A 27997-nucleotide genomic window follows, 5' to 3' on the forward strand; every position below is an offset into this window, starting at 1 on the left:
AACACACGTCAAGCACTGGAAATCTGCAATAAAAAACCACAAACAAAGCACGAAACCGGCACGGAGCCAACCAAAACAATAACAGCAATCGACCTAAATCTTGAGATCTGATTGCAGTCTGAGCTAAGCTAGCGCTACCGCTACCTAAACCCAAAAACTAGAAAGCCAGCATGGTGGAGATTTTCAAAAACTATGGGCCCGATTTACTAAGATCCTAAATAAAGAGTACTAAATTGCGTGTGCACTGACAAAGTTTGCGCGTGCTGTTTGCGTGTGGTTTGCGGGTGATCAACTAAGATTCCGTGCGCAATTGATAACAGGTGCAAACAGCAGTATTTAAATGAGGTGTTGCGTGTCTTAAGGTTTGCGAGCGCAAACTCTGCGCCATGGAGAGTGGATGGAATGCACAGTCACAAGTCACAAGCGCAAAATGAAATTTGACGAGTTGGAGTTAGAGATATTAGTGGAAGAGGCAAATAAACACATTCATGAACTACAGCAAATAAATTTAAACATTACCAAAAGAAACGCAATAAAGGAGAAAACCTGCGATAGAATAAATGCAGTTGGTAAGACAAAAAACGGAAAAACGTCTGGTTTTTCATATTTCAATTTTAGGCACAGATCAAAAATACGAAATAGAAAAACGGGCCACAGGACTGAATTTGATTTTAATATTGAATTGGTCGGGTTTGCGTGACCCGGCGGTGCTCGGCATGATCTGAGGAGAAAAAGACAATCAGACACAGAGCTGGAGAGCGCTTTGATTCAATCTATTTATGAGTTAAGTTTTTATTCAGATGTCCACAGTATATTGCAAATATTATATATTATATAGCAAACACTGACAGTAAATGTGTGACGGACCGGACCATCATATGTCCGTCGATTTAACGCAGAAGCATAATTCAGGCGAAGCTGCAGTCTGTCTGCGCTGATCCTGACACAGCGGGTCGGAGCGGATTTGGTCATGATGTTTAACCTGTGTTTTGTGATTAATAAGCACGGGTTTTAATTAAATGTAATTTACGAAGGATGATTTCACGTTCAATAAGATAAGTAATCAATAAAATACAAAGTTTTGGCACAAAGGCTTGGCCTGCTTGTGGGCGAGTGGAGGGGGGCACATTAAAAGAAGGTGGCAAGATATAAGGCGGAGAACTAAAGAAAAAGTGGCCTTTAATAAAACTTGTGCAACCATTTTTAAAATAGCATGCAGCAGAATAAACAGACTCTCTCTCTGCGTATTCTTTGATTTTGGATGTCGCCTCCTTGCCACAATAACAGCAGCAGCAGATTAGCACCTTCCTTTCGAACGTATTAAATACAGACGCAATCACAATCCACGCAACTACTTTCAGGCTTGGTAAATCTCATTGCGCGTGGTAAATGGAGCAATTTGCATCTTCCCCTCCCAGTATTTAGGATTTCTGCCGGGTACGCCCCATATTGATTATTCATCAGGGCAAAAGTACTAAATGGATTGCGTGTGCAATTTTGCGCATTTCAGAGACGCAGTCGTCTTTGCACGCTGTTAGTAGATCAGCTCGCACATTGGTTTGCGGGTGCTGTCAAGTTTGCACACGTTTTTACGCACGCAAACCTTTAGTAAATCACCTATGTCTTCACGTTTGCTTGTAAACAGAGGGAAACAGAGATTTAGGATTCAGAATGTCACATTATGCGACAGAAACGTCACCTGCATCATTTGTGCGACCTGTTTACAATTTGTTTGGCCACCGTCAATATTTTCTTGTATTTTACCTGTTTTATATTCTAACGTCACACTTAAAAGTAACTCCACATCCCTGTCACTCCAAACGAGAGACTCTCGTTCATCTTGGAAGTAACTGGCAGTCAAGGCTGATTTATGGTTCTGCGTTACACCAACGCAGAGCCTACGGCGTAGGCTACGCGGCGACGCGCGCCGTACGTAGGCTACGCCGTCGATTTAACGCAGAACCATAAATCAGGCTTCACACGTTGTCATTTGTTGACGTTTTTTTCCAGGATTCTGATTGGATAGCATGACTTTATCTTCTCGTTACACTGCCCCCTGTAGGTTTGGCTGCTCATAATAATAATAATAATAATTAATAATTCATTTTATTTGGAGGCGCCTTTCACGTCACCCAAGGTCACCTTACGGGATAAAAACAAGAAATACAATTAAAAATACAATAAAACATCCTTAAAAGCAGCAATACAAATAACACAACAGTAAACAAACAAACTGGTGGGAAGTAGTGCGTGATGTCCGGTCATAGTGAATGGGCAAGTTTGAACAGGTGAGTTTTGGGTTGCGTTTTGAATGTGGTGATGGAGTCTATTTGTTTTATGTGTGGGGGGAGGGAGTTCCAGTGTCTGGGTGCCGAGCAACTGAAAGCTCGGGCACCCATGGTGCTAAGGTGTGAGGTGGGAGTGTAAAGAAGTCCAGCAGAGGTTGAGCGGAGGGTGCGGGAGGGAGTGTATTCTTGCAATAGGTCACAGAGGTAAGTGGGGGCTAGGTTGTGAAGGGCTTTGTGGGTGAGGAGGAGGTTTTTGTAAATGATACGGTATTGGACTGGGAGCCAGTGGAGTTGGATAAAGACGGGGGTGATGTGGTCAGATGACTTGGTGCGGGTGATGATCCGGGCGGCCAAGTTCTGAATGAGTTGTAGTTTGTCCGTGAGTTTGGTTGGGAGGCCAGTGAGGAGGGCGTTGCAGTAATCAATACGGGATGTGATGAATGAGTGGACCAGGATTTCGGTGCTGGATTGGGACAGTGCTGGACGGAGTCTGGAGATGTTGCGGAGGTGGAGGAATGCAGTCCGGGTGATGTTGTGAATGTGAGGTGCAAATGAGAGTGTGCTGTCCAGAATGACGCCGAGGCTCTTGACGTGGGGGGAAAAGGGTACCGGGAAGCCATCGATGATGATGGGAAGAGCGGGGCAGAGTTGTGACTTGGTGAGAGTGGATTTGGAGCCGATGAGAAGAGCCTCAGTTTTATTGCTGTTGAGTTTTAGGAAGTTATTGCTCATCCAGGTATTGATGTCGTGTAGGCAGGTGGTGAGGGAAGTGGGAGGAATGGCAGCGGTGGGTTTGGAGGAGATATATATCTGTGTGTCATCGGCGTAGGTGTGAAGATGGACCCCATGGTGACGGAGAATTGAACCTAGGGGTAGGAGGTAGATGGTGAAGAGAAGTGGACCCAATACTGACCCCTGGGGGACACCCATTGTGACACCCGTGCACCCAGATTTATGGTTCCGTAGTTGGACAAACTGTTGACGGTCAGTGAGGTATGATGAAAGCCAGGAGAGTGCAACACCAGTGATCCCAATGCCAGCCAGGCGGTCCAGGAGTATTGGGTGAGAAATGGTGTTGAAAGCTACGCTGAGGTCCAGGAGGATGAGGATGGTGAGTAGGCCGGAGTCAGCTGCACGGAGGAGGTCGTTGGTGATTTTAACCAGGGCTGTTTTAGTGCTGTGATTGGGGCGGAAACCAGATTGGAAGGGTTCGTTCGAGGTTATTTGAATTGAGGTGGGACTGTAAGGCTGCGTCCCAATACTCCCCCTCGCCCTCGTTTTCTTCACTAACCCTAACTTTTGCGCGTTCCCGTGAGGGTAGTGGTGTCCCAATTCCTCTTTTCACCAAGGGGGAGGGGGCATAACGAGGGCTAGGGGCTGAGAATAGCCCCTACGGATCGAGGGATTTCAGATGCTGACTTGGCGAGCGAGGGGGTATGAAAATTTCCCAGAATGCTTTTGCCGTAGGCTCTGCGTCGATTTGACTCGCCGACCGAAGGCAAACAGGCAGACTCGTCTCAGAGAAATAGAGAGAAATAATCCTGTGACTCGTCAGATTTGTTTTGGATGTTTCTGATATAATAGTCTTCAGAAACCACAAAGTAATCCAGCTGTTATCTGGGTCATTTACACACTTTCAGATAAAGTTGCCGAAGATCACGCCAGAATAAAGGGATTTATGGTTCCGCGTTACACCAACGCAGAGCCTACGGCGTAGGTTACGTAACCTACGGCGTAAGGTCTGCGTCGATGTACGCGGCGACGCGCGGCGTACGCCGTACCCTACGCCGTACCCTACGCCGTACGCCGTACCCTACGCCGTACCCTACGCCGTACCCTACGCCGTACCCTACGCCGTACCCTACGCCGTACCCTACGCCGTACCCTACGCCGTACCCTACGCCGTAGGCTCTGCGTTGATTTAACGCGGACCTAAACTCCGGAGCCGGCAGACAGAAATCTCTAAATTTCGGAGCAAATTTCTTAACAGGCGTAGCTACAACTGTTAGATTTCATCTATTAAACCAACATCTTCCTAAATGATTTATTTCAGCCAGCGTAATTCTCAACAGAGCTGGGAACGACGCAGCAGCTTGACCCGGCGGATACGTCTGTTTTCGGGCTGTGAGCTGCTGCTGCTCCCCGGGGGCGGGGGCTCTTCTCATCTCCCAAAACATCGGGTCAAATTTCTTAACAGGCGTTATTTGGATAAACTGAGCCCCGGTTGCGGATCTTAAGGTTACCTTTATGCCTGAAAAAATATTAAAACTTAATAAAGTGCCATATAAAGCGCTACAGCTGAAATTAAAACAGCTTTTGGCTCTCTGCTTCCTGATCAGGTTAGGGATGAAAACGAGGGGGAGTAGGAGAAATGGGACAGGCACCTGGGCCAAGTGCCCTAGATCTCAAGTGCCCTAAAATCTCCCCCTTCTTTTTTAGGGGTTAGGGAAGAAAAGAAGGGCGAGTGGAGAAAAGAAGGGCGAGTGAAGAAAAGTAGGGAGAGTATTGAGATTGGGCCTAATTGTGCTGCAACCACCCTTTCCAGAGTTTTGGAGATTAAGGGAAGGTTGGAGACGGGCCTGTAATGATTGAGGTCGGATGGGTCTGCACCGGGTTTTTTTTAGGGTGGGTATGATGGCAGCTAGTTTGAGGATTGGGGGAACAGTTCCAGTGGTGAGGGAAGAGTTAATTATTTCGGTAATCATGGGGGAAATGGATGGCAGACATGCTTTGACAAGCAGGGTGGGGAGGGGATCGAGCTGACAGGTGGTGGTTTTGGCTTTACGGATGAGTTCTGAGATGGTGTGTTCTGATACCGGAGTGAAATTGGTGAGAGAGCTGGAGAGAGGTTGGTTGGTGGTAGTTATCCAAGGTGGGTCATTTGTGGAAGTGCGTGTTGAGGCCAGTTGATGGTGAATGATGTTGATTTTGGAGCTGAAGAAGTCCAGGCACCTTAACAGCTATTTATGCGGGTTCGTGTAAACCAGGGTATTTTTCAAAACGTAGAGGGGGAAATATCCGTTTTTGTAAATACCCAGCTATGTGTAAACGTGGCCTTAGTTTTAATTTTGAATTGAGAGTCTGCTTAAGTGCCTTTTTGAGACTCAGCTGTATTTTATTTCTGAATTTTATTTATTTAACTGTATTTGCATTGCATTTTTTAATAAAACACCTGGCCTAATTGGTTTGCTGATGTGCTTGAGCTTTTTCTTTTGAATTTCATTTATGAAACACTTCACCAATAAAAATGTGGATTTCAAATCTTCTCTTCTTAGGGCCTGATTTACTAAAGGTTTGCATGCGTAAAAACGTGTGCAAACTTGACAGCACCCGCAAACCAATGTGCGAGCTGATCTACTAACAGCGTGCAAAGACGACTGCGTCTCTGAAATCCGCAGAATAGCGCACGCTATTCATTTAGTACTTTTGCCCTGATCAATAATCAATATGGGGCGTACCCGCCAGAGAGCGCTAAATACTGGGAGGGGAAGATGCAAATAGGTTAATTTACCACGCGCAATGAGATTTACCAAGCCTGAAAGTAATTGCGCGTATTGTGATTGCGTCTGTATTTAATACGTTCGAAAGGAAGGTGCTAATCTGCTGCTGCTGTTATTGTGGCAAGGAGGCGACATCCAAAATCAAAGAATACTCAGAGAGAGAGTCTTTATTCTGCTGCATGCTATTTTAAAAATGGTTGCACAAGTTTTATTAAAGGCCACTTTTTCTTTAGTTCTTCGCCTTATATCTTGCGACCTTCTCTTATTGTGCCCCCCTCCACTCGCCCACAAGCAGGCCAAGCCTTTGTGCCAAAACTTTGTATTTTATTGATTATTTATCTTATTGAACGTGAAATCATCCTTCGTAAATTACATTTAATTAAAACCCGTGCTTATTAATCACAAAACACAGGTTAAACATCATGACCAAATCCGCTCCGACCCGCTGTGTCAGGATCAGCGCAGAGACTGCAGCTTCGCCTGAATTATGCTTCTGCGTTAAATCGACGGCGTAGCTGACGGCGTAGGGTCGCGGTGCGGTGTGCGTCGCCGCGTAGCCTACGCCGTCGGTTCTGCGTTAGTGTAACGCGGAACCATAAATCAGCCTTTAGTGTGCGCTCTGTGCACTGTTCTGAACACTTCTCTTCTCTTCTTGCCATATGATGGTCCCGTCTGTCACACATTTACTGTCAGTGTTTGCTATATAATATATAATATTTGCAATATACTGTGGACATCTGAATAAAAACTTAACTCATAAATAGATTGAATCAAAGCGCTCTCCAGCTCTGTGTCTGATTGTCTTTTTCTCCTCAGATCATGCTGAGCACCGCCGGGTCACGCAAACCCGACCAATTAAATATTAAAATCAAATCAATCAATTGCGCACGCAATCTTAGTTGATCACCCGCAAACCACGCAACAACAGCACGCGCAAACTTTTTCAGTACACACGCAATTTAGTACTCTTTATTTAGGATCTTAGTAAATCGGGCCCTTAGTGTATTCAATTGATTAGTCATGGACTGAAATTTTGCAATGTCCTAGAATTCTAATACTTTATTTGGGGACCTTTAGCAGATATGAGATTAATTTGATTATTTTTTTTAATGGCCTGACAGCACTAATCTATATGTTTATATATGAATGTGCGTGTATGTGCATATATATGTATGTCTGTATGAATATGTATAATTATACTTAGGAATGTGTGTTTAATATGCAGTATAGGTCTCCCACACACAAACACATCGGTGTGTTTAGTTTAATCCCAACACGTCTCTCTGGGCTCTTCTTCACAGTTCCTCCAGTGATCGTGAAGGAGTGGAGCAGCGGTAAGGCCAAGTCGGCCCTGACGCCGGAGCTGGTTCCAGCCCTGTGTTTCCGGGAGTGGACCTGTCCCAACCTGCGGCGGCTGTGGCTGGGCCGGGCCAGCGAAGACCGCTCCAGGAGAACCAGGGCCTTCCTGGCCTGCCTGCGCTCCGACTGCCCAGCCCTCCTCAACCCAGCACAAGTCCCACAGCATCTGCTGCTCATGTGCTGCGTGCTCAGGTAACAGGAAACACACACAGGCTGTTGTTTCTGTAACTCCCTGCTTAAACATGTTTACTTCGGGAGAGACGGGTACCATGACTCGGCTGCTGTCAAGCTGCACAGTCCTAATGTTCCACCGCTTTATTACATCCAGACGCCTCTGTTATTTCTTTAGGATTTGAATCTCCAGGTCAACATTGTTAGGAATAATATTATTGCAGAAATGTGATTATTTCTGCATTTCATGTCATTCAGGTAATGAACAGCCACCATAAACGGGTTGTCATTTTTATTGAATGGTTGTTTAAGGCTGATACTACTAGTACTACTACTGTCATTTAGCAGAAGCTTTTATCCAAAGCGACTTACATCTGACAACAACACACGCACAAAAATCCCATAGTTCAGGTCCAGCTGGATCAGAGCTGGTCAGACTGCTGGGAGTCCAGTTGGACACGCGTAGTGTCACGCCAGTGCTAGAATATCTTCTTTTTTTTTTTTTTTTTTCTAAGAAAACATAATTCAGGATCAAACTTTACATTCAAGTTTAGTTCCCTCTGTCAACAAATGCACCAGCTACACACTCATTTCAATCAGTATTTTTCTGTAATGTCTCCTCCTAAGCTGACTGTTGTGAATTAAATTCACCAACAGATGGCGACATTATCTCCTTAAAAATCGTCTAAAACTTCTTAACATTAATTGACATAAAACTTTAGCCAATATATTGTATATTGGCTAAAGTTTATAGCTTATATACGACCACTAACTGGTCATTTTACCACTCGTGTTGTCAGAGGTGAATGCAGAGGGCGTTAACAAGACATTCAATAAATGTTCATCAGGGCCGCTGGAAAAGGTGTTTGTGGTGTTTGTGCCGCAAAGTTTTATTTCAACAACATCCCACCTTCAAGTGCAGCACGACTTTCCTCGTGTTTTGCCTTTTTCTTTTTCTTGCTGGCTCCTGACTCGTGATGTCTTTTGGACGACATCTCGACATCTCCTCACCTCCTGCAGCTCTGCAGGAGCCTGCAGAGCAGGTCTCTGATTGGTCACATGTCAGATATCAGATTACAGGTCTCTTCTCTCTCCTCCGCTTCACAGTAGCGCATATGTGCATCCATTGCAAATGCGTCCCCTCGCGCACATGTGGCCCCCGTTGGAAGATGAGGCCATACGCACAGGGAGGGAGGGTCACTGGTCATATGAATGCTGAAAACACTAGTTTGAAGAAATCATGTAGTTATATATCATGAAAAGAGCATTGATCAGTATGACTCAGTAGATTGTTGAACTTTACTGCAAGAGTCAAGATCAGGGAGAGGCTGCCAGGAACTCAGAGGCAGACACTTTTTAATGTCACATTTTCTATGAAGGTAGCATATGAGTAGTGTGTCCAGTGTGTGTCCTGTGGGTACGGTGCCGTGTGCAGGTGACGGGCCTCCAGGTGCCGCTATGTTTCCTCCCACAACTACACTTATTACATTTCCAGCGTGATTACACTTGATTTTATTTGATGATTTTGTGCTCTTATTCAAAATCTTTTTTGTAGATAAAATGGTAAATGGTTTACACTAATATAGCGCTTTCCAGCTGTGCTCCTACAGCCCCAAAGCACTTTACACTGTAGACATTCACCCACACACACACACACACACACACACACACACACACACACACACACAGCATCTGTCTGCGGAGCTGCCATACAACGCCGCTGGCCTGACAACCAGGATCAAACACAGAGCCGGCAGGAGTGGCAGTTTGTAGCAAGCTCGTTGCCACTGGGGCCGACCGACAGGACAGAGGAAGCAGGATTTAGTGCAGGAACACCTTTATTCAATCCTTCACCCAAGACACAAGTGCTTTCAGCTTCAGCAGCTTCCTCCCAGCAGCAGCCCCTCTCTGGAGTGCAGCTGCTCCTTATGAAGGCAGGCAGGGTGGAGAGCTTGATTGGGCACACCTGTGCCCAATCCGCTGAGTGGCTGCTCCTCCACCCTGCCACACAGTTTTTATCAAGCCAGTACAGGGCTCCAGACGCTCGCATTTTGCGACCAAAATTTGAGTATGTGCGACTGAATTTCATGTCCACTCGCACACGTGCGACCAGTAAATTTGCCAGTGTTTTTTTTTTTTTTTTTTTTTTTTTTTTTTTTTACACGTTAAACGTTGAAGGAGTGCCTCAATGAACCCCCATATTTGCAGGCCAATGAGTGTGAAAGGGAATGAGTTGGGGGATCTATTTATTTATTTTTTATTTTTTTTTTTCGTTTAATTTCACCAGCTCAAAGCAGGTATTACGCCCGGACGACATTTAATGCGACACAACTCGCTGCCGCCGCGGCGCGCACATTAAGTTAGAAGAAAGAGGCGGCGGGTATGTTTGGTTTTAGTAACATCATGCTCAGGCCATAAGTCTGCAATGGCCCAGACGGGAGACACATGTAGCTCATTGCTTAACTTTTATTTTTAATCCACTCTATATTCTTCTGGTTGTTCTCCGATATGTCCCCCCTCTAAAGCCTGATTTATGGTTCCGCCTTAAATCGACGCAGAGCTCTGCGTTGTTGTAACGCGGAACCATAAATCAGCCTTCACCCGGTACATACATAGGTTTCTCTAAACATCTGTCCCCGCTACAGTTTTAACTAAAAGAAAATGTGCTCCAATACAGCAGGTCTCATAATTTTATTTTGAACACTGCTTAAAATTTGCTTGACACAAATGAAAGTTAAATTTTAACATGTGGGAAAAACACCTAACCTTTTATCAGGTGTAATGGCATTTTTAGGTTAGACATAAGAATATTTCTTGGTAAGATCCTTAGTTATTTGAGTGAAGGCAGTGAATTTGGTCGACTGGTGTAAGTTCAGGGTTTTAGTAAAGACACAAGTAGGGAAATGTTATTGGCCAGTACCCCCAATATTTGTACATTTGTTAAGTACTGTGTTTAACAGTTACATTCATGGCTGAAAGGTTACTAAGCACTTTGTTACCAAGCACTTTTTTATCATGTGAATGTATGTTTTTTTTTATATATAATGACAGCAATGGTGCTGTCAGTTTACTTTATGTTGCGGCATCTTTAAAAATGCACAATAAAATGTTAACACTGCATTTGAAACAGCACATTGTGGTAATTCATTAATCTATTATGAAATACGTATTACTAATACACTGAAATGTAGTAGAAATGTAAACATTTGGTTAGCGTGTCGATAAACGATGTGCGCTCCTAAAATTTCTGATTGTGCCCCTAAAAATTTTCAGTTAGGGGCTACTGTGCTCCTAGTGAAAAAAGTTAGTCTGGAGCCCTGCAGTAGTCGTTTTGCAGGTAACCATTCCAAAACTTAAAGGGGACCTATTATGGATCTAATCCCTATTTTAAACAGGCCTTGAATGTCTTAAAAACAAGCTTTTAATTTTTTTTGCTAAATAAATTAGAAATTCAGCCTCTGAGCCATGTCTTTATCTTCCCATTCTCTAACCTCATTATCTATGCGGGATTCTGAGTCGGCGAGGCTATGATAATGAGGCTCTGTGCTGATTGGCTGCCTGAATGACGCGATACACCGCTATGAAAAAATGGCGAAGCTCTGGCCGGCGGAGTTAGTTGTGGGCGTGGTTTCACGCATCGGAGGCCAAACTATGTAAATGCTCCTGTCGTTACGTAACGACGGGAGCAGAATCTTATTGGCTCGTAGATCCACATCACACTGGACGGATCATCCGGGCGGCTGTACAGACACTGCAGAATTTGGTTGCTTTCCTCCTTCTCTGAGTTGGCAGGCTGAGGGGAGGTCACTTTATATATGTTAAAGACAGAAAAAACCTGTTTTTCATAATAGGTCCCCTTTAATTTTTTTTTTTTTTTAAAGATTTTTTGGGCTCTAGTGGCCCTTTATTGAAGATGCAGACAGGAAAGGGGTAGAGAGAGAGAATGGGGGATGACATGCAGCAAAGGTGCGCAGGCCGGGATTCGAACCTGCGACCGCTGCAGGAGGACTGTAGCCTCAGTATACTGCGCCACCGAGCGGCCCAGGTCCCCTTTAATTTACCGTATTTTCACGACCATTCGGCGCACCGTGTGAAAAGGCGCACCCTCAGTTTTGTGTTTAATTTTTGGTTTTAAAACACACATACGGCGCACCGACCCAAAAGGCGCAGTCTACAGAGACGGAGCTGCACACACGCGCGCCGCAAAACACACACGCGCTGCAGAACACACACACACAAGTGTGCTTATTTAAAAATAGAGCGGGAGCAAAACTTAGTTTGATATTTTATTTCACTTTTCACATCAATCAAACCCTTCAAAGTCTTCATCTTCTGTTTCCGCATTAAAGAATTTAAAAAACCACCGGGTCGCCGCACATAAACCTGTCTCAGCCACTCGATCATCTCTTCATCCATCCAGCCCTTTTCATTTGCCTTTATGACTCCGGCTGGAAAAGTCTCTTTAGGCAACGTTTTTCTTTTAAAAATCACCATCGGCGGCCGTTTCTGTCCATCAGCGTGGCAGGCAAGCACAACAGTAAATAAACTTTTCATACCCCGTTGTTCGGATCCCGACCGCGGTGGACCCGGTCCGCTCCCCCGCGGTGTTCCCGGGTCCCGGGCCGCTCCCCCGCGGTGGTCCCGCCAGTCCTCTCCCCCGCGCTGGACCCGGTCGTCCGCTCCCCCGCGCTGGACCCGGTCGTCCGCTCCCCCGCGCTGGACCCGGTCGTCCGCTCCCCCGCGCTGGACCCGGTCGTCCGCTCCCCCCGCGCTGGACCCGGTCGTCCGCTCCCCCGCGCTGGACCCGGTCCGCCGCTCCCCCGCGCTGGACCCGGTCGTCCGCTCCCCCGCGCTGGACCCGGTCCGCCGCTCCCCCGCGCTGGACCCGGCCCGCTACCCGTCGGCTCCCCCGCTCTGGACCCGGTCCGCTCCCCCGCGCTGGACCCGGTCCGCTCCCCCGCGCTGGTCCCCGTTAACTCCACCGTGTGATTCCGGGATGTGGAACGTGAGCGGCACCTCGTCCATGTCGGGGAGGTGTCGGCTGCAGAATGAGCGGAAGCTCTCCTTCTTTTCCATATAATCCGCCGGGCGCTGCTGCTGCGCTGGCACCGTTTCATGAAGCGAAAGCACCAGGACGGACCTCCATGAAAATGTTCAATTTTAATTTCTTCCGCCAGCGCTACTGCTTTCAGTTGGACTCAGCCGCAACTCACGGGTGCTTCACACGCCCCCTTCTCCCTTTACCGTTCTCATGGTGGCTCCGCCTCACATTACCGTAATTTAGGTAATAGATACGGCGCACCGTTTCATAGGGCGCGCGGCACATTTTAGGAAAAAAAAAAAAAATGATGTGCGCCTTATGGTCGCGAAAATACGGTATGTGATGAAAGATTCATCCAACAGATGCACTTGTACATCATCAACGCTGCCTCAGCGCTGACATCGCCACCAGGCTTCATGTATTGGCATTTAACTTGGTATTAAGTAACATTTATTTATAGAGCACCGTTCACAAAATGCTTTACAATAAAAAAAATGTATTTTTCAATTCAATTTTATTTATATAGCGTTTATTACAACAGAAGTTGTCTCTAGGATCTTTCCAGAGACCAGAACATAAACCCCCGAGCAATTATTACATAAACAATGGCAGGTAAAAACTCCCATAGTGGGAGAAAAGCCTTAAACCAAACAGTGGCAAGAAAAACTCCCCTTTAGGAGGGAAGAAACCTGGACCAGGACCTAAAATAAAAACAATAAAACATGGTAGCTTTAGATAAAAAACAATATGGGGGAGGAAAAGGCCGTAACATAAAAAATCACTTTAAAGCCTGTTTGAATAGTGAAAAGTGTTTTCAGGTGTTTTCTAAAAGCATCATCTGAGACTATAAAGGTGGTAGAGAAATCCAGAGTGTCACCTGCACCGGCACCAGCAGCAATCTCTGCTCAGCTGATCTCAGGGCACAGGACACCCGAGATACATTACAGCTTTGAATGTTAAAACAAGAATTTAAACATTCATCCTAAGACTGACTGAGAGTTTAGATTATTTCATGCTGAGGCTACATGGAACTGGTCAAATAAATGTATAGAAATGTATAGTGTCAATACAAGGCACTTGGAAATAATTGAATCCTGTTTTTTATTTTTGCAGTATTGATATTTGCATCTCAATGTTGCAATAACAGAACCTTTTCTGTACATTGTGCTGCCCGTCTGAACACCTGCTGGCCACCAGCTCTGCAGGAGCTGAGGATATTTGTCACCTGTTGGAATCCTGTAAAAGTAGTAAGGGCTACTTGATATTGCCCTCATATTTTTTTTTTCTTTTTGCTTTATTTATGCTAAATAATGGTGCAATAGATTAAAAAAACCAACATACAGGTTGTTTATCTGAGGTAGTCTGAACCTACTGTCAAGACCCACTTTGATCAGATAATTCAATTCAATTCAATTTTATTTATATAGCGTCTAATACAACAGATGTTGTCTCTAGACGCTTTCCAGAGATCCAGAACATGAACATAAACATAAACATAAACCCCCGAGCAATTATTATATAAACAATGACAGGTAAAAACTCCCGTAGTGGGAGAAAAACCTTAAGCCAAACAGTGGCAAGAAAAACTCCCCTTTAGGAGGGAAGAAACCTTGAGCAGGACCAGGCTCATAAGGGGGGACCCTCCTGCCGAAGGCCAGACTGGGGGAGTCAGGGACGTCAGCAGCACACAGCGGGCAGGTGGAAGCAACAGCGGGATGACCAGAGGTGGGGGGGGGGTGTCGGCAGCACACAACAGTCATGTGGAAGCAGCAGCGGGATGACCAGAGGGGGGGGGGGGGGGGTGCAGGCAGGCGGAACAGCAACAGCAGACATCCACGTAGGCAGGTGGAAGCAGCAACGGGATGACCGGGGATTTGGGGCGGGAACACAGGCCAATTCTTATGTTTATACAAAAAAATATGTATAAAAAGCGGGGGTACTACGTTTTGCGCAAAGAACATCTCTTTTCATGTCATTTTAACAGAAACAATCAAGTGTTAAACTGCTAAAGAGTAAATCCAACCCCCGGGTGTATTTGTGGGGATCTCTAGACATTTCAACCCCAGCTCTGTCTCTGCTCCACTTCCAACCAGCTGCTCCACCACGTCAAACAACAGGGATTTATGCTTTTCAAATGTCACAGATCCATGGAAACCTGCGGCCAGCAAGGCAGGTCACTGTCTGCTCTTCCTCTCCCTCACCTGTAAACCCGGCGTTTGTAAACCCAGCGTTTGTAAACCCGGCGTTTGTAAACCCAGCGTTTGTAAACCCAGCGTTTAGAAACCCAGCGTTTGTAAATCCAGCGTTTGTAAACCCGGCGTTTGTAAACCCAGCGTTTGTAAACCCAGCGTTTAGAAACCCAGCGTTTAGAAACCCGGCTTTTGTAAACCCGGCGTTTGTAAACCCGGCGTTTGTAAACCCGGCGTTTGTAAACCCGGCGTTTGTAAACCCGGCGTTTGTAAACCCGGCGTTTGTAAACCCGGCGTTTGTAAACCCGGCGTTTGTAAACCCGGCGTTTAGAAACCCGGCGTTTAGAAACCCGGCGTTTGTAAACCCAGCGTTTGTAGGTGTGACCACCTGAGAACCGTAAGGAGACGATCACACTGAAGAGTTTCTGCAAGGCCAGTACAGACACAACAATGGCCACGGTTACATGATGTTTTTTAATTCTGAATTAATTATTCCGAATTAAAGCAGCACAATGTAACTTTCAGTTTTTGTTGAGTTTGGCAGCTCCTTTGGACAAAAGCGGTAGTGCTTTACCAGAAAGAACACTACATTTCCCATGAGCACCAGCGCGTACTGCCGGAAAACTCCTGTCCCCGTCGCTGCATTTGATAATGCGCTCTGGTTTTGTTCTACTGCACCTTTTTCCTGTCACGTTTTTTAGAGGGACTTCATCATAAATTAGTAGTCCAACATACTTACTGACAAAATAAAAAAATACTTCATAACCTGTGAATAACTGAATGTTTTGCAGATCAGCCCTGCACAATTTTACAGTTCTCAGGAAAAATAGTAGAAATGTTCTATACATTTTCTTTGCATTGCATTCTTTCCTCTAGTGCTGTAATTCTATTCAATTGTATCATTATTTTATAAAGCTTCCTCATTGCCAATTACACAATTTTATGACCACTATTATTATTCTGTGTCTGTTGTTGATATTGTCAGTAATTTTAGAATTACCAAAACCCAAGACGAATCCCCTGTATGTGAAAACATTCTAATTTTCATTCTTATTGAACATAGAACTCTACATTTACATTTGTATCATAACAATTCTGTGTCTTGTTTTATCCCCATAAATCCCCATCGGTCGGACATCCCTCCTCGTCTTTCAGCTCACGCCAGCGAGTGAACGCCGGTGTCGTTCCAAAAAGTGATTGCCTCCCAGAATCTGATTTCTCCCCTGAAAATGGGTCTTTTTACCTGCCAAAAATTGATTGAAGGCCAAATACAATTAATGAAAGGTTGTTTCTACCTAAATATGATTTGATCTCATTCTTGAGCTTCATAATATAAACACTAGAGCTCACAGGATTGCTTTTAACTCTTTTACAACACAAAATAGGCATTTTCACCTGCCAAAAATTGATTGAAGGCCAAATACAATTAATGAAAAGTTGTTTCTGCCAAAATATGACTTGATCTCATTCTTGAGCTTCATAATCTGAAAATCTGACGTTTAAGCGCTATTGCTCAACGGGCTGCTGTGCCGCTCCCAGAAATTTGACACATTGGTGCATTTTATTTCTGGATTTGATATTTCTGTTTGGATCCCACAGCGGGCTTGATCTGTTTTCTTCTCTTTGCAGGTATATGATGCAGTGGCCTGGCGGGAGGATCCTCCAGAGACACGAGCTCGATGCCTTCCTGGCCCAAGCTGTTTCCAGCCAGCTCTACGAGCCGGACCAGCTACAGGAGCTCAAGGTGAGATCCTGTTTCCCTGATAATCACTCTCACATACTTCTCTGTAGTGCTCATTCACAACGGCAATGCATTAATGACGGCTTGTTGCTCCTTTTATAGCGGGTTACGCCCACTGAGTGTCAGAAAGACTGAGTGTCGGAAAGACTGAGTGTCGGAAAGACTGAGTGTCGGAAAGACTGAGTGTCGGAAAGACTGAGTGTCGGAAAGACTGAGTGTCAGTGTAAACTTTCAGTTTGAGCAACTGGAAAACATCTAAAATGGGAAAGAGCTGTTGTGTGATCGACTGTACTCGATCACACAAGATGTAGATTTAGCAAGAAATCAGAGTTATCGTTTTACAGACTGATGAAAAATAAGCTTAACTTGTTCCCACACTTGTAAAAGTCGCCCAAAACGCCTATCCAAGTTCTACCCAAAGTAAATTGAAAGCTGTTCTTGAACCGTTTGAAGTTCATGGATGGTTCTGGTCTCTTTTGAAAGGTAACACTATGAAGTTCTTCCCCCAACTGTCAGGATCACTGTAACTATTACTATAATTCAGTAATCTCAGTTTGAACACACTGAAATAGAAGGTTTTTATTTCAGCCGGAAATTAGTTTTGTAATCAGATGTCTGCAGGTGAGAGAATCTGTGACTTATTGGTTTGAAAACACACTGAGACACAGCCTGAAGCCTTATCTAATGCAAGTTCAAATTTGATAACAATACCACAAAAAATGAGTATTTTACACATGTTTTTGTAAGACTATGTCTTACAAAGAGTTTTATTATAACAATTATGTCCCATGGGCATAACTTTTGAACCATTGAATTTACCACGTACAGATATATGTATGACATTTTTGTTTTTGTAATTGCATTACAGAAAATCACAATATTCTAATTTTCTGAGACAGTCCTGTATATTCTGCTGCTGGTTTCCTGATTCCCAGCTCTGCAACACTCGTGGGGTCACTGGTTTTATCATCTCTTCTTCCTGATTGTGTGTGATATTTTTCAGTGTATTAATGACAGCGTTCTCCATGTGTGTGTTTTCCCTGTCAGGTGGAGAAGGTGGATGCCCGCGGCGTGCAGCTGGCTGCTCTCTTCATGGCTGGGGTTGACACAGCGTTATTCATCAATGATGTCTGTGGGCAGCCGTTGCCATGGGAACACTGCTGCCCCTGGGGCTTCTTTGACGGAAAACTGTTCCAGAGCAAACTGGCTCGGGCGGCTCGTGACCGGGCGGCCCTGCTGGACATGTGTGAGGGGCAGGTATGAAGCTCCACGGGCATTCCTAGTCATTCAATAACCCAGAAGGATTAAAGCATTGAGGCAACATTAAAAGTAAAAATGTCAATAACATTTTTACCCATAAATCTAAAGTAATTAAAAAAACAGAGCTGTTCTCTTCTTTAAATTAATAATTATTCCATTCTAACATTTGGATTGAATTAAACACCTGCTTTACAGAATACAATACACCTCAACTTGGTTTTTTTTGTCCCATGCACTTTCTGTGACTTGTTTTGAACTGCAGAAAATCTGCCCTTAATGTCGCCCTCTGCTGATCATCGTAGTCGGACTGCATGGAACATGAAACACTCTTTCAGTGACAGCTCTGCTGACACCCCTTTACTTAGTAGTGGATCAAAGAAAGAGATGCTACCCAAAAACAAGCAGCTTCTATCTGGGCCTGAATACAACATTATAGCAAGTAGGGTCAAGTCATGAAATTGGAAAGAAACTTAAGAGATGTGCTTCACTGATACTTATGCTGGATTCACACTGAAAGTGTCAAAAATCTCCTGACGCCTGCATCGCGCCGCTTGGTAGATTCATACTAGTCTGTTGACGCCTGCAGAGGGCGGGGCTTATAGTGGGCGGGGCCTGCAGGGGGCGGGGCTTCAAGCTGCAGAACTGGAGGGAAACAAGTGCATATTGTCTATATCTATATATGGCTGCACATCTTCAGTTTCCTCTCTCACCAGGGATCACACTTTGGGAACCTTCTTTATATTTCAGTGTTATTTCTGTGTAGATAAGAGTGTGTTTGATCCTTAACCAGGTCGGTCCTGGATCAACATCAACCATCATCGTAACCATCAACGGTCCCGGTGAAGCTGCAGTCTGTCTGCGGTGATCACTGACACACCGGGTCCCAGCGGATTTGGTCATAATGTGTTATGTTTTATTTTATTTATATATAGCGTCTAATACAACAGATGTTGTCTTTTGTGATTAATTAGCACGGTTTTTAATTATTTTGCGTTGGATCGATGTAGCAAATAAAATAATTCGGGCCATACAGCTCCACAACCATCAGATACGTGTTTCACATGAGCAGTTCAGGTAAAAACGGAAGTCAAATCAGCAAAAATTTCAGTTTGCTGGATGAAATATATTAATTCTTTGCATAAAGTTGAGATTTGCTCCCGACGCCTCCGACACCTCTCGCAGCGTTTTCATAGAAAATGAATGGCCTGTGACGCCCATGACGCTTTCAGTGTGAATCCAGGGTCAGCGTAAATGTGAACGGAACAGTTTTTTTGTTGTGTATTGTTATCATGAACTTCACCAGTCTCTTCTTGTTTGTTCTGCAGGATGAGCTGGTGTCAAAGGTGGAGAAGATGCGTCAGGCAATCCTTGAGGGCATCAACCTATCGCGCCCTCCTCCTCCTCCTCCTCCCCTCCCACCCCCGGCCTTCCTCCCTCCGGCCATGATGCCCTCCTTCTACCCCATGCACCCTCTGTACCCGCCCCGCCCCATGGGCGGCCTGCCCTCCCACCACCCCCACCACCCACACCACCACAGCCAGCACAGACCCAGAGCCTTCCCAGGTAAACTCACACACACACACCTACACACCCCCACCACCCACACCAACACAGCCAGCACAGACCCAGAGCTTTCCCAGGTAAACACATATACACACACACACACACACACACACACACACACACACCCCCACCACCCACACCAACACAGCCAGCACAGACCCAGAGCTTTCCCAGGTAAACACATATACACACACACACACACACACACACACACACACACACACACCCCCACCACCCACACCAACACAGCCAGCACAGACCCAGAGCCTTCCCAGGTAAACTCACACACACACACCTACACACCCACACACACACCCCCACCACCCACACCAACACAGCCAGCACAGACCCAGAGCCTTCCCAGGTAAACACATACACACACACACACACACACACTGTGAAACGTTTTGACATTTTTGTTATCAGAATCAGATTAAATTATTAGGTCAGCTTAGAAAACTGTTTTTGACTTCGGATACACCGGCGGCGGCACGAAGGTATTGTGCGCCTATTTTCCAAAGAGTAACACTGGGATAGGGGGGGGAATACATCTTCACACTGAATATCATACAACACACAGTATCAAGTTGCAAAAAAAAACCACCTCAGCAGCACACAGAACAAACAGACATCACGAGACTTGCATGTGGATGTGTGGTGGGGGGAGGGGGGGGCGCACAGTACATCCAAGTGAGCGCCGTCGTGGCGCTCTAAACCCGGAGACTGTTGGGAGGGGCTGATAAGAGGGAGGAGCCAAGGAAGGCGTTGAAGTTGAGGGAAGTGTGTGTGTTTTTCAGTAGGTGTCCGTGACGCGATAAGTCTGTGAACCTTCGCCCAGAGCTGCTCTCAGCCAAATGTCCTTGATGTTATCAGGGGGCTCGTACCGTTCTGAGACAGGGATCTGCAGGTGTTCGTGGGAGAGGGGGAGGGCTAGTGGGGGCATAGTCATCTTGTTTACATTCCACCAGGAAGATTGTGACCGGAGCAATCGGCCTGAGACCGCTCTGACCCCCCTCCGATCAAGAGGATGATCAGGAGAAATCCTGCTATCATAATTCCAATTATGAAGGCGTCTTCAACGTCCTCGACAGACAGAATTTTGAGACACAAAGGCTTCCAGTATTTGTAGGAATCCATTGTATATCCAGAAAAAAATGTCCCATCGGGGCAAGAGGGCTCCCTTACCCCCTGTCTTCTGGTTATTGTTTCTTTCTTTGCATTAATTTGTTTCTTTCTTTGCATTAACATAATACCGCAGACTCATTTTAAGCATGTTTTAAATTAGAGATGGGTACCACTGGAAATGTAATCTGTCATCGGGAAACTTGTCCAAAAGTTTTATTTTTTTGTGAAGTTGCATCTGTGACGTCATGCTCATTCCGTCTAAAGCGTTTCCCCTCCAAGTGCGTGTTCCATGGTCTGCTGCTTGCACCAGTCTGAAGCTGGGACTTGCTTATCTGAGATTGTTGCTCATCTGAAGCCCTTGGTTCCCTCATTGGTCCTGTCCCACCCCCTTTCTTTGAAGAGATTATTTCTGTTTTGGGGCCATCAGTTCTTACTCTTTTTTTACAGCAGCCACGGATGAAAAACCTTTGACAAAACTTGGAACATGATATTTTATAATCTTATTCAGAGCATTGTGTAGGCCTTTGTGGGCCAGTCCTGGAGTTGTTCACATCCCAGCTGGCTGAGAGACCTCCTCCTCTGCACCGTTGTCATGTCGCCTCCCGCAGGGATCAACACTTGGTCCCCCTTTTTTCTGGATCTGCTGCCCCTCAGTTTCATTTTTTTTAAACAACAAAATCGCTTTCAAACTGCTATGCAGATAATACTGAGATCCTAAAACAGATGGAGAATGCTTCCTCCTTAAGGCTGAATTCTGGTTCCGCGTTAAACCAACGCCGTAGTGTACGCGGCTACGCGGGAGTCTCTCCGTAGCTACGCCGTAGCCTGACCTGCACCTCCCAAAAAATGGAACTACGACCCAACGCAGACCGAGAGGGCTGTGATTGGTTTGCTTGGTAGCAACGCATTTCCGGTTCCGGTTCGTGAAGCAGTACTGAACTTTCAGCGCTATTCGTGTGTGATATTTTTTGGGGGGGTTGTTTTGGTTTTTTGCACAATAGTTAGTCTTTATCTCTTTGATTCACTGTGACCGGTAAAGCCGGAAGCTAAACAAAACATCAACTAGCTCTCTGGGGGGTACTGCACCGCGGAGAAATGGAGTGACGGAGAAGTCCGAAGGGTTCACGATGGCGTCACGGTGACGGTGTAGACTCTACGTTGGTTTAACGTGGAACCATAATTCAGGCTTTATAAGCATGAGATAAATGTTGAAAGCTTAGTGGCTCTAGACTCCAGAAGACAGAAGGGATCGTTTTTGGTCCTAGTGTCCCAAATCGTCTTTCTTCCATGAATATTGGCCCTCTAGAACAGTATGTAAAGCCTACTTTCACAAATTTGGGTTTTAAGATGGATAAGGATTTTAGACTGGACAATTAAGGTCCCGGTCCGATGAAGCCAACAGGACAACGTCATCTGCAAAAATCTTTAAGTAGTCTTGCTTCATCCTGTCCCTCCTGAGCTGCTGGACTTGCACTCAGACCAGCGGATCATGTTGGACGGACCGAGGACACGGCAGAGGGACGAGGCGTTCTGCTGCTACAGCTCCAAATCAGGGCATTTGTTGCCATTACATGTTAGACAAGCTTTAAATCAGTTCTCCAGACCCACCTCTTCTATTTAGCTTTCAATTTATTTTATGTTTTAATTTTATTTAATTTTATTGTTTTTAATTCATGTTTTAATTGTACGACGGAGTATTAGGGTCAAACTAAGACAAAAAAAATTGAAATTACGAGAATAAAGTCATAATAATATGAGAATAAAGTCGTAAAATTACGAGAACAAAGTCATAATGCTGCGAGAATAAAGTCGTAATATTATGAGAATAAAGTCATAATATTACTAGAACAAAGTCGTAATATTATGAGAATAAAGTCATAATATTACTAGAATAAAGTCGTAATATTATGAGAATGAAGTCGTAATATTACTAGAACAAAGTCGTAATATTATGAGCATAATGTCGTAAAATGATGGGAATAAAGTCGTAATATTACTAGAACAAAGTCGTAATATTATGAGAATAAAGTCATAATATTACTAGAATAAAGTCGTAATATTATGAGAATAAAGTCGTAATATTACTAGAACAAAGTCGTAATATTATGAGAATAATGTCGTAAAATGATGGGAATAAAGTCGTAATATTATGAGAAGAAAGTTGTAATATTATGAGAATGAAGTCGTAATTTATGAGAACTCTAACAAGAAGAGCACATAGGTCTTTTGTGGAAGAAGAGCTGGTATAGTACAGTATAGAAAAGTATAGTATAGTATAGTTTAGTAGCGGGGTTCCATCTGCTTCCATTCAAAGAGGTCTTGTTGTTTCTCAGGAAACAATGATCATAAAGATTTTCCTCTTCCACAAAAGACGCAATTTCTTCCAAGTCTGTGTGGCTCCTTCCAAATAGATGCAGTCGTTTACACAATCGTTTTAAAGTCCTTATACTGATAATAATTCCATGCTGATGTGCCAAAAGTATTTCCTTATTTGTGAAACCGATACCAAAATATAACTTCACAAGATGCTCAATATTCCTCATCTGCTCTTCCTGTTAGAGTTCTCATAAATTACCACTTTATTCTCGTTATATTACGACTTTATTCTGGTAATTTCCTTTTTTTTTTGTCTTAGTTTGGCCCTAATACTCCGTGGTATAATGTTTGTCTAAATGTATGTCATTCATATGTTAAACACTTTGGTCAGTGGTTGCTGTTTTTTAAGTGTTTTATAAATACTGTTGGCTTGTCTATGTCCTGATAGGTAATATCTTTTTTTGTGCGTTGCTGATACTGCAGAGTATAGACTGTATAAGATTGCCATGTTATGAAGCTACAACACAGCTATTGTTTATCAGACTGACTTGATCAAATGTGTAATTTCCCTGTAGGAATCCAGTCCATCCCCCCTCAGGGAGGGAAGCTGGAGATCGCCGGCATGGTGGTGGGCCAGTGGGCGGGAAACAAACCACTCCGGGGCAGAGGAAGCTTTAATATGCACGTGGTGTCCGTGGGAGCAGGAAAAGGGTGAGCTGAGGAACCATCACTTCTTACTACTGTTTCTGGCTCATTGAAAACACAGTAGATTGCATCTATAGTCATTTACAGGACTGTCTCATAAAATTAGAATATTGTGATACAGTTCTTTATTTTCTGTAATGCAATTTAAAAAAAACAAAAATGTCATACATTCTGGATTCATTACAAATCAACTGAAATATTGCAAGCCTTTTATTATTTTAATATTGCTGATTATGGTTTACAGTTAAAGATTAAGATTCCCAGAATAATCACATTTTCTGAGACAGTCCTGTATCCTTCAGTGTTGTTTGTGTAGTTACACATGAATGGTAATGTGCAAACCCAGCAACTTTCCAACCCTAAATATGAAAAATGCTAATAAAATAAATGAAGAAAAGAAGATGTTCCTGAAGGGATTTAGCTGCTGTTGCACGACTGCCCTAGCAGCGTCACACATCACATGATCTGACAGGGATATGGTCACCCACCTATGTTTGGTCAACAAAAAACCTGGACGGTGAGGTGTAAATCTGCTCACGACGGGACTTGATAAAGGGAGGAAATAAATGTTGCAAGCTGTTTGTGTTATGTCTTGTTCAGACCATGAACAAAAAAAGGAAAGACAAATAATATTTATGAATGAATTGATAAACACATGCTGGTAGAAGGTATTGTCTGAGACTTGAAATTGAGTAAAAAAAGAATCTTTCTGGATGACGAATGGCACTTTTCCACTAGTACCTACTCGTCCCGACTCCACTCGCCCTCGATTCGTTTCAATACCCAGATCAGAAGTAGGAGGTTGGAGAAGCTGCTGTGACGTATTTGATTGTGTATCTAAATGAAGAAGACAACACTAAAGATGTAGAACCTGGAGGAGATGATAGATGTGCTGCTGTGACTTGTGTTCCATATCAAGTTAAAAAATGAGAGAGAGAGAAGCTTCAAGTGGCAACACTTTTTAATTCTTTTTGTTTGTCTCAGCACTGCTGAAAAGTCAGCTGGAGCCGTGAGCAGCTATGAAGAGACAGAGCTCCTGGTAGATCTGGTCGTTCCTTATCTCCGTCTAGATCCCTTTTTAATTCTCTCCTCAGCACCAGGTTTATGAACATCTGCACCTCAGAGTTGGATCATGAAACAGACTTTTGCTGGTTGAATAAAATGAAGAAGAATCTGTCAGAGTCTCTTTCTCTGATTTCCTCCTCCTGACTCAGACGTCTTGACTCCAACCCCCCGACATATCGGTGGCCTGTAGTGTGATGATGTCAGATACAGCCGACTCGACTCAGCAGCTTAGAACCTCGGCAGAATAGTTACAGAAAAGTATTAACTCAGCACGTTAGACCCCTGGTGGAAAAGTGCAAAGGCGAGTGGAGTCGGGCTGAGTAGGTGCTAGGTCAGGGGTCGTCAACCCAACATGTTTTAGAGCCATATTGGACCCAATCCTGGAGCTGGACCAGCTCCAGGAGCCACTAGGACGGCACTAAAGAGCCGCGGGTTGAGACCCCTGGTCTAGTGGAAAAGCGCCAAAAGAATGTGGTAACCCTTTCTTTTACAGCACAGTAATAACCAGGTAATACCATGGTAATTACATGGTAATTACCTAGTAGTACCTTGTATTTACAAAGTAATTACATGGTAACTACCGGGTAATTTACCCAGTAAGTACTAGGTAATTATTACGTATTTTCTTGTACCATGTAATTATGTGTATTTACCATGTAATAACATGGTAAATACCTGGTTGTTTAAACTAAACATTACTAGGTAATTACAAAGACATTAGATGGGAACTCTGAGGGAAATTACAAGTATTTACTAGGTTAATATTGGTAACTACCAGTCAATTTACCATGTGATTACTCTGAAATTACATGAATTATTTCTAAGTATTTTTCTGCAAACTACCAGGAAATGATAACCTATATTTGAGGTAGTTACCAGCTAATTACACTTCAATGACCATGTAGTTACCTTGTATTTATATACATTTCATGGATAACTACCGGGTATTTACCCATTCATTATTGATTTATGTATTATCAATGGATTGGTGCATGAACCCCCGAGGGTGTAAATGACTCTATTGACCTTGTAATTAACCTGATAGTTACCATGTTTTACCTGGCAATTGGCAGGTACTTACCTTGTAGTTACTTGCCCAGTAATTCTATTTCCTAAGTATTTACCCAATAAGTACAGACATTTTTACCTGGCTTTTACTCAGTAATTAAAGTGAAACTGGACTGTAAAAGAAAGCGTGTGTTGTTTCCATAATAATACCTGGTACTTCCTCATTAAGTACAGAAATAATTACCTGATATTTACCCATTAATGAAAGGGAAACTGGACTGTAAAAGAAAGCGTGTGTTGTTTCCATAATATTACCTGGTAATTGTAGATTATAATCATAAAGATTTGAACAATTGGAAAAATGTCTGATAATTACCTCCCCTTTACCCCGCAATTAGAAAGTTGGACCACACCCCCTCACACACACCCCCTCACACACACACCCTCACATACACCCCCTCACATATACCTGCTCACACACACCCCCTCACATATACCTCCTCACACACACACCCTCACACACACCCCCTCACATATCACCCCTCACATACACCCCCTCACACACACCCCCTCACACACACCCCCTCACACACACCCCCTCACATATACCTCCTCACACACACCCCCTCACATACACCCCCTCACACACACCCCCTCACATATACCCCCTCACACACACCCCCTCACACACACCCCCTCACACACACCCCCTCACACACACCCCCTCACACACACCCCCTCACACACACCCCCTCACATATACCCCCTCACACACACCCCCTCACATACACCCCCTCACACACACCCCCTCACATATACCCCCTCACACACACCCCCTCACACACACCCCCTCACACACACCCCCTCACACACACCCCCTCACATATACCTCCTCACACACACCCCCTCACACACCACCACCACCTTGTAACAAATACGCCAAAACAGGTGATCCGTCAAAGACTTTTCTTTCTTCAAAAGGATAAAGAAAAAAATACAACGTTCTGTATAAAAACATATTGTACAGTGTAAAACGTATTGCATAGTGTAAAACATAAAACTAGGCACAGTGTTGAAAATATAGGCACATTCAGTCAATCAATGCAACAAATAAAAAATACAGTGCATTCAATAACGATATAACAACATATTTAGATCTCAAACTGGCATGTCAAGGACCCCAGTATTATCTGCATTTGGCCATCACCCTTAATCTCATTTTTTTTTTCAGAGAGCCTCATAGTCTAGACGGATTTCAGAAAAAAGGCCTTTTATAAGAAGTAAGGAGCATTTATGGGTACAAGCCGGGAACCGGCCTACCTTACATATTTCAAGGGTGCTGAGTCCAAAAAAACCGGTACCCGAGTGAAATTTTGAGTTTTTGACCTTCTAATTTGCATATTACAATGGCCGCCAAATTGCCCATCTTGCACAGTTATTGGACCATTTCCTCCTATTTTTTTTTGTAAGTAGGCAATCAAAATGAGGAAATTAAGTTTCTAGATCGATAGTCAAGGGTCAAACAAGGATATAGTGGAGGCTCAGTGCCTTTTTTATGTATATATATATGCAAAATACCAACTTTTAAGGTGAAATTAAGCATTATTTGTGTAATTTTTTAAGGCCGACATAAATATTAAATAAAAGTTACTCTGAAATTTTCCCTGTTGATATGACATATGATGTACACCATATTATATGATAACAAAGAAAAAATCCATTGCAAGTTGTCTGAGATTTCATGTTTTTTTTTTTTTTTTTTTTTTTTTTTTTTTCAAATTAAGCATTTGTTCTCTAAATTCTCTAAAAACCCATGTAAATAGGGAAAAATAATCAAAAAGAGACCACCATGAAACGTACCAAGTTGAATATTTAGATCAGTACATAGCATGGTCAGTCCCATCACTGAGGACCCTTTGCCTGAGGTGAATTAACAGCAAAGAGGATCGTAACAGTTTCACACGCTTTGGTACCTATAGCCACCTGCAGCCACCTGCAGCCACCTATAGCCACCAGCAGCCACCTGCAGCCACCTATAGTCACCTGCAGCCACCTATAGTCACCTGCAGCCACCTATAGCCACCTGCAGCCACTTATAGCCACCTGCAGCCACCTATAGCCACCTGCAGCCACCTATAGCCACCTGCAGCCACCTATAGCCACCAGCAGCCACCTGCAGTCACCTATAGCCACCTGCAGCCACCTATAGCCACCTGCAGCCACCTATAGCCACCTGCAGCCACTTATAGCCACCTGCAGCCACCTATAGCCACCTGCAGCCACCTGCAGCCACCTATAGCCACCAGCAGCCACCTGCAGTCACCTATAGCCACCTGCAGCCACCTATAGTCACCTGCAGCCACCTATAGCCACCTGCAGCCACTTATAGCCACCTGCAGCCACCTATAGTCACCTGCAGCCACCTATAGCCACCTGCAGCCACCTGCAGCCACCTATAGCCACCTGCAGCCACCTATAGCCACCTGCAGCCACCTGCAGCCACCTATAGCCACCTGCAGCCACCTATAGCCACCTGCAGCCACCTATAGCCACCTGCAGCCACCTATAGCCACCTGCAGCCACCTATAGCCACCTGCAGCCACCTATAGCCACCTGCAGCCACTTATAGCCACCTGCAGCCACCTATAGCCACCTGCAGCCACCTA

General features: G+C 44.4%; 1 protein-coding gene and 1 long non-coding RNA gene across 2 annotated transcripts in view; one reads left to right on the forward strand and one right to left on the reverse strand.

Moving 5' to 3' along the window:
- The window catches only part of LOC133456638 (uncharacterized), a 219415-nt gene that overhangs the window by 137743 nt on the left and 53675 nt on the right, over nt 1-27997 (reverse strand). The gene's annotated exons all lie outside the window — the stretch shown is intronic.
- fam120c (family with sequence similarity 120 member C) overlaps nt 1-27997 on the forward strand; it is a 100567-nt gene that overhangs the window by 63961 nt on the left and 8609 nt on the right. The window contains exons 11-15 of the mRNA XM_061735147.1: nt 7090-7339; nt 16178-16292; nt 17337-17546; nt 18875-19112; nt 23129-23264. Coding sequence (XP_061591131.1) covers nt 7090-7339; nt 16178-16292; nt 17337-17546; nt 18875-19112; nt 23129-23264 — 949 coding nt within the window. The remainder of the gene's footprint in view (nt 1-7089; nt 7340-16177; nt 16293-17336; nt 17547-18874; nt 19113-23128; nt 23265-27997) is intronic.

This window comes from Cololabis saira, chromosome 12, assembly GCF_033807715.1.
Source record: "Cololabis saira isolate AMF1-May2022 chromosome 12, fColSai1.1, whole genome shotgun sequence".
In the NCBI taxonomy this organism is placed as follows: Eukaryota; Metazoa; Chordata; class Actinopteri; order Beloniformes; family Belonidae; genus Cololabis; species Cololabis saira.